Source organism: Plectropomus leopardus, chromosome 13, assembly GCF_008729295.1.
Source record: "Plectropomus leopardus isolate mb chromosome 13, YSFRI_Pleo_2.0, whole genome shotgun sequence".
Lineage (NCBI taxonomy): Eukaryota > Metazoa > Chordata > Actinopteri > Perciformes > Serranidae > Plectropomus > Plectropomus leopardus.
In genome coordinates, this window is record NC_056475.1 from 5,299,274 (window position 1) to 5,306,930 (window position 7,657).

Sequence of the window (7,657 nt, forward strand, 5' to 3'; positions counted from 1 at the left end):
CTCTATACAGTCTATGAATGTATTTAAGTAATGTGCAATGCATCAGAATGTCTTATTAATGTACTAACTTATCTATTGAAGCATGGGAAATCTTTTATTTTTATTTTTTGGATTTATTCTGCCTGGTCCTTGTGTGAGTCAGTATGCACGGGACTACACAAGGTGCTAGTGTGCACCTTTGCCCATGAATTGATCTCTCTGACATACTACTGCTGCTGCATGCTGCTTGTTTTCGTTTTTGTATGGTCTCAGTAGATTGTAAAACTGAATTGCCAATCTGAGATGAATAAAGTTGTCTGAATCTGAATTATTATTATTTTTATCATTATTAGTAGTAGTAGTATTAGTATTCTTTTTCTTTAATTACATTTTTTATTAAAATTTCACTATTGCTTTCTCTATTTCTCCATAGAGATATGTACCTGTGTGGACTTGTCCAGAAATGGGCAAGCTGCTGTTTTTAATTGCAAAACTTGAGATGATTTTTGATTTTACCCCATCAGCTGTCCTGCACAAAGCTGGACTTGATCCCAAGTTTGGAACTGTTTGTGTTACAGCAGCAGGTTATTTAGGCATTGCACAGCTGAGCAGTAAAAATGCAATGATACACATATCTGAAAAATGTATGAATACATTGTAAAATGTATCAATAGCAAAATAAACCTTAGCATAGTAAGAGGAGATATATATCTATATAGAATATACAATATAGAGAATACACTAAAATACACTTTGAATATACTAAAATAAATACTAAAATAGTAAATGCAAAAAGGTATTTAATTAAACTATGTACATAAAAACAAGTGTGGTGGTTGAAGTTTTATTTTATTGTTACACTGTTTTCAGTGTACAAGACTAAAGAAGAAAGAAGTAGATTCAATAAATAAAATTATTGATGGGTTATTGCTATTTCTGCTCAGTTCATTTTTTTCTTACTTATTACTCAATCAATCAATCCTTTATTCCAGACTTATTCCATACTATTATTACTTATTCATTTGTAGTATCTTAAATTCTTTCTTTTTTCCCAAATGTATATATCACTATGTTTTTACACTGTCCAAAAAAGTAAAAGCATTTACACAAACTGGAACAATATGTCGGTTGTTTGCGTGTCATAATTGTGCTAATTTTCTTATTAATAATCTGTTGACTGTAGTCTGAATATATTCCTGTAGGTGGAGGCGTCGCACTATTTTCCCTCCGACTCGCCGTAAAAACCCAACTGAAGAAGTTTGCGACGTCTGCTGACGTAAACAACGTCAAGATGTCCGAACCCGCAGCTTATGGCTTAGCTTGAAGCACAACGGTTTAGTTTTCTTTTTTTGGTTTAATTTAGCTTTTGTTTCGTTTGGCGACACGGACACTGTATTAGATGGAGACCGATAGGTTACCATGAAACTCCGGTTGCAGAATGACAGGTGAGCTGAAGCCTTAAACACGGCCGGATAGAAAACATCTGTTAGCTGCTAATGCTAACGGCAGTCTGGTTATCTGTGTAGGAAAAGATCAGCTGTCTGTTATCTGTCAGTCTGGCTCTATTTCTGCGTTTATTTACAGAAAAATACCGATGCTACGGAGTTCAGCCAACTTTAATTAGTTTTAAGAAACACTGGACTTATAGACCGGGTGAGATATTGCGGAGAAATAATGCTGCAACACGGATGCTAGTTAATACAAGTTAGCAATAAAACTTGTAGTAACTGAATAATTAATTGTTTCTCAAATTAAAAAAACACTGCCGTCTTTATTTGTGGTGTTACACCGAATTATGTGACCCATCAAAATCCGTGACCCAGCCTATAAACTCCAACAACTCACAAAATTCAATGATTTCTTAACGGAGTTTGGTACAGTACAAATATTCGTCTCAGTATTATCTGTTTAAACAGATCGTCAATCCCTCTGAGACCGATATAGACTATTTTTTTGTCTTTTTTAAAAACAAAAACAGAAGTGGTAAATATATATAAACTGGGAACCTGGAGATTGCTTCTGAGATGCAGCTCTGCACTTTGCTTTCTAGTCATAAATCTGTAAAACATTGTGTATTAGTAGTAAGGAATGCATTTAATCTGTAAAGTTTACAGTGTATAAGGACTTAAAACAATATACTTTTCAAAACTACACAAATGACCTGGACATTAAATCTTTCCAGCTCTTTTCTGTAGGGTGAAAATTGCACATGGTGTTAGTTTTGTTGCCTCTGATGTTTTGTTGTTGTCTTGTGTGTGCCGGTTGTTTATGTTTTTATCTTGTATTATAATGCGATTTTGTGCTGCTTAGCAGCCATCTGCTGAAAACCACTTATTAAATGAGTCAGGCCAGTTAGTTTCACTTTCAGTTCCTGTCTTTTCTATCAAATAAAAGAAATGAAATAATCATGGTTGATGCTGATCACATTGTGACTGAGGCTACAAATGTCTTTTTTGTCAAAGGAGTGATTCCAGAAGAGCACTGAAACTGAGGGAGTCTCCGACTGTGATGCAGCCTAATTCAGATGAGCTGGGCGCTCATGCAGGAAATGGTTTATCCCTAAATCTGCAACCAGAGCTTACCAGAACACCAGTCCCTGCTGCTGCCGCCGCCGCCGCCAACCCCGAGAGCAATGAGGTACGGGTAACCATGACCAGCAAGCCTGGGGAGTCCAGTGGGGGCGCGTCGTCCAGGAGGTCCAGAGTCAACTCCCACAGCCACTCACATTCTCAGCCACATGCGCACAGTCGGGTGCACTCGAACTCAGAGCCTGAGCTTGATCCGCCTGACTCTGATCTGGACTCTGGAGAACCCAGCACCTCCTTGTCGGAGCTCCGCTGTCTCTTCCGCTGGCTCCAAAAGAGTCTTCCTTTCCTCGTCATACTGTGTGCTAAACTGGTCATCCAGCATGCTCTTGGTGAGTAAAGCAGAACGCCGTGAACGTGACTGTGAACACAAGACAACTTGTTATAAAATTAAAGGCTTTCTCTTGATTTTCCAGGTCTAGCAGTTGGGGTTGGCCTCTTCACAACTTTTCTGTATGTGAATAAAAATATTCAAACTCAAGTCTTTCTTCAGGTAAGTATAAGGAGCAGCGTGTAAGACTTAGTGGCATTTAGCAGCGAGGATTACAAATCACAAGCAGCCAAAACTTCTGCAAAGCGTGAACTCCCGGTCAGAATTCTGTCAGTGTTGTTGTTTGTTTTGATTTTTTTTTGCCTGTTTGGGGTAATCAAGTTACCTACGTTCTTGTAACTTTTTACTAATGCCTTGCTAATTTTGAGTTGTTCAATGCCTTCTTCCCATGTTTTTGATAGAAATCAAGCCAATTTCCTCAGGTTTCAAAGGGTTAAACCAGTAACAAAAATACTGAATAAAGAAATTCTGTGTTTTTTTCGATGTTGTGTGTCACGGAGGGGCTGCTAACTATGGTAGCCAGCGGGAAACACCAATTGCTCTATCCAGAGCCAGTGCTTGGTTTGTCCGTTACATGGTGGCGCAATACTGGGAGCAGGTCTTTGCCCATGAAGTCCGCTATGTAGATCTAAATGGCTAATTTTAAGTTTTAAAAAAACAACAAAAAATGCAACAATTCTTGTTTTCAGAGAAAATCTATGTATTATATTAAATTTTTGCCAATTTATCCCTCTAAAAAAGATGATTTAATTTCCATTAGATTGATGTTTTTCCTTTTATGTTCGCTCAGGATCGGCACTCAAAGCTGCAGTGTGTGTGGCTGCTAATGTTCCTGGTTTCTTCCACCCTACTGCTTTACTACACCTTTCTCTCTGAGACCCTTCACCATTGGTAAGAGTGAACGCAGCATCTCACAGTCTCTCTTTGTGTCTGCGGCTTTGTGAAGAAGCAGCCGTTTAACCTGAATGTCTACCTCCTTCCAGCCTCATCTTCCTCAGCCCGACCATTGAGCCGCTGGGTTTCTGGGAGGTTCTGTGGGCCGTCGGCATCACCAACTTCATCATTAAGTTTCTCTTCATGGGGGTCAAGTGCCTTATTCTGCTGCTGCCATCCTCACTGGTGACCTACAGAACCCAGGTGAGCCTGCAGGATTTCTCTTCTGGGTTGTTCAGGAAAATTATCATTTCAATGTTACGTCTTCTTGGCAGCGCTGGTTCAGTCGTTCTTATTTTGTGTCTTCAGGGGCGGTGGGTGATGCTGACTGAGGAGGTGGGTCAGGTCCACCAGGCCACGGCTCCTGTTCCACTGTGGTTCCGCTACCTGGTCACGTACCAGGAGGTTGACGGCACCCCTGGACTCACACTGGGGGTCCTGCTGGCTCTGCTCTACCTCATACTGAAGGTGTGATCAGTCAGACTAACCAGCAACAGATCTTTGCGTTATTAAAGTAACACTTCACCAACAAATGACCATTTGTACATCAATTACTCAGCTATGTGTTACAGTTTTTTTCTCACATGCCTCCACAGTGAACGAAGAATCCAAAAATATAGAAAACTGGATAATTTGAAGTCATAGAGGTCTGTGTTTAACAACAGCAAAACTATATCAAAACATCTGTTTACAAAATCTCACATAACGCATGCAGTGTGATCCATGACTCATTCATCCAGTCGTATATTTGGGTCTTCCCAAACTGACGGCTCTTTCTGATGGGCAACTGAGCTAAAAGTGAAAGTTATCCGTTCTCTTTAAAGCCAAACTCCATTGCCAAAAACAGTATTTTTACCTCCCTCAGCCTCGTAGCTGTTGGTCTACCACTGTTTCATTAACTTAGTTAGTTATTGTGTAACTTTCGGAAGTCCAAACACACCGTTTAAAGATCTAAAATGAAACTTTCTACATTAAAATGCCTAAAAACAGCTAAACTAATGCTATATATTTTGCTGAGTCAGCGATATACTGCTTTCATGGTACGCTGTTGTATGAAAATTGACGGCTATCGTACTGTGTACATTTGCTCATCTAAGGTATTAAAAAAAGGAAAAAGGGGGATTTGTTTACTCACACTTTTATTTAAGAAATTGTTTAAAGTTTCAATTATAGTAATAAATGCTGGTTTAACTAAAAAAAAAAGCCCTTCTGTAATTAACTCTTTCGGGTCATTGTAACTGATAATATTCACAGCCCCTCTGCCATTAGGCAAAACAGGTTTTTCACAAATTCAACCTAACACGTGGTGAGTAACTAACTCACAAATGTTCATTTGGGGGTTAAGTATTCCTTAAATTTAAAAAGTGGAAAGTTTTGGGTTTTTTTTAACTTTATTCTTTTTCTCATGCTTTCAGCTTTTAGGATTGTACGGACAGTGGACGTCTTTGCTGAAAACTGTGAGGATATTTCTAAAGGGCGAGGTCAGTGGTGAACAGGTTCTTAGTTTAATGGTAAAAAGTCGCCTTTAGTAACCAGATGTGTTGAGGTGTTTTGTTTGTTTGTTTCTCAGCATACAGGCACAGCAGCCACTAGGAGTCAGTGCAGCGAGGCTGGAGACGTCTGTCCCATCTGTCAGGGAGAATACAGAGAGCCTCGGGTCCTACTCTGTCAGGTAAAACCATAAACACACACCATAGCATCCACCACATGTCATCATTTTAGTTGTCGTGTTTTTTACTGAATCATCCATTAGCTTAAATCACAGGTGAGTGGTTACATTGCAGCCTGTCGATACTGGACCGTTTTCAAAAGTTGTTCTAATTAGTCACTTTGACACAAAAATGAAAAAATAGCTCCCAGGTTTTAAAATACCAAAGTTAATCAACTACACAACTGCAATTGTGTCTCTGCTCACCACTGTTATTTTTTATTTGCTAATGTAACAATAATCCATGTTCATACAGACATTACAAAATAAAATTTAAGGACCTTTGAGTACTTTTTCAAGCTCTGTTTTTTTATTATTGAGGACTTCACTCAAGGTGAATAATTCATTTGGCAGTTTAAATTCGTATTAAACATCAATAAGTGATGTTAACAATGTTTCTCTTTTTGTGAAGGCTTACTTATCTCACTTATTTCAGGGGTATAAAATCCCAAAACTTAAGTTTCACTTCAAATTTTCACCAGAGCTCTAACATCAGCACAACACTGAAGAGAGGGGAAACAAATTATGGTGAAAAGCAGGCTTATTAAGTAAAATCATATTCAATTTTGCCATGATGCCAACATGAATCTGATGGTTTGACTGGGGTCGCAACAGTGGAGCAAAATAAAAATAAAATACAATATCGGATAGGACATTATCAAGGTGAGAACAAAAAGAGAGGGCCGCGATGAAGGCGGACACGTGCCAGAGATTAAATAAATAAATAAATATCTGAGCTATGAGCGATCTTTGATTCTGATTGATTTAATTATAGATGTGATAAACAAAACTTTGGTCAAATATAAGACTGCTTTATGTGGTTCATTTGAATTTTAGGAGCTTTTAAGCAAAGGGGCTATTTTAAAGCTATTTGATTTTTTTCCCCCTCAAAATTTAAGCACTAAAAGCACCTCGTGAGAAACCTGAATGTAATTATGTTCGTTTTATCTGACCCCTAATGTTTGCCTGATTCAGATCAGTTATAGTCATATACGGTTAAGTTCAGGATTTTCTAACATGCTGTTATTTTTCGTCCGTGCAGCACATTTTCTGTGACGAATGCATCGCTCTGTGGTTTAACCGGGAGAAGAGCTGCCCTCTCTGTCGCACCGTGATCGCAGAGAAGGTTTACAAATGGAGGGACGGAGCCACATCTCCTCACCTGCAGATTTATTGACTGATGGGGTTTTGGTGGCGTTTTTTTTTTTTTGGGTGTGGGATGTCGGTATTAGCTCATATTTAATGTGATTTTTCTGTGGCTGTCAAATCCCACTGACAAGTAATGTTGTACACACTGTTTCATTAATCAGCTAAGGGCTGTGGCCCCTGGGGGCCGAGGTCAGTAAGGACTCAATTTGCACCTGCAGTAGACATGTTTCTGGGTTATTTACTGGGACTTGTCACTTTTACAGATAACGAACAGTTGATTATTTTCACGCCCCCCCAAGTAATTTTTCCATTTTAAGTTGTGTCCTTTTGTGTTGTGTTGCTTTTTTTCACCTTTAAATATGATATAAACTTTCCTCACGTGGCAAGAAATTGTTTTCTCCTACTTGTAAATATGGGAACATCGGAAATATATATTGAAAAAAAGTATTTTAAACACGTTTGAACAAACATGCAACACATGCACCCTCTCTTATCCAGTGTTTCTAAATTTGTGGAGGCGACTTCTGATTTGTAACAATAAATGTGTAGAGGTGAGCAGCTGCGAACCTCAGCTCAGGAGCTGAATTTTGCTTTTTCTGCGTCTTTGAGCTTGAACGGGACTGCAAAGGCTTTTAGGACGCACAGTTCACTGCGACATCACATGTAATGACCAGACCTTTGCCACTAGAGACTAAAGAATATGTTTCTGTGATGGATAAACAGTTTGCCTTTCGCTTTCAGCTTTTGGTGGCTATTTTTTTCCCACGTCTGCTAAAAAGGATGCAACTGAGCTTGTGAGACTGATTTACACATAAATTATTTTTCTATAGAGGTGACAGAGCCTCATTTTTGTAAAAACCAAAGACTGGGAGAGAAACATCTATTTTATTATGTACAAAAATCATTTCACTGTGTTGTTATTTTTATCCATTTAGATGCATAAACTATCTGAATAAAGATCTACAATTTTAA

The 7,657-nt window shown here is 38.6% G+C and overlaps 1 protein-coding gene across 1 annotated transcript; it reads left to right on the forward strand.

Annotated features, from left to right (window-relative positions):
* The first annotated feature begins 1,230 nt into the window (after window positions 1-1,230).
* Window positions 1,231-7,657, forward strand: rnft1 (ring finger protein, transmembrane 1). The gene is made up of 9 exons (XM_042499975.1): window positions 1,231-1,424; window positions 2,442-2,896; window positions 2,981-3,057; window positions 3,686-3,786; window positions 3,879-4,032; window positions 4,138-4,296; window positions 5,244-5,309; window positions 5,399-5,500; window positions 6,579-7,657. The coding sequence occupies exons 1-9, from the start codon at window positions 1,399-1,401 to the stop codon at window positions 6,711-6,713; spliced, it is 1,275 nt and encodes a 424-aa protein (XP_042355909.1). The 5' UTR covers window positions 1,231-1,398; the 3' UTR covers window positions 6,714-7,657.

Excerpts from the sequence above, each read along its gene's own strand:
- rnft1 (XM_042499975.1), top strand. The coding sequence starts at position 1,399 with ATGAAACTCCGGTTGCAGAATGACAG. Across the intron at positions 4,297-5,243 it reads TGCTCTACCTCATACTGAAG|CTTTTAGGATTGTACGGACA; the intron begins GTGTGATCAGTC and ends TCATGCTTTCAG. Across the intron at positions 5,310-5,398 it reads GGATATTTCTAAAGGGCGAG|CATACAGGCACAGCAGCCAC; the intron begins GTCAGTGGTGAA and ends TTTGTTTCTCAG.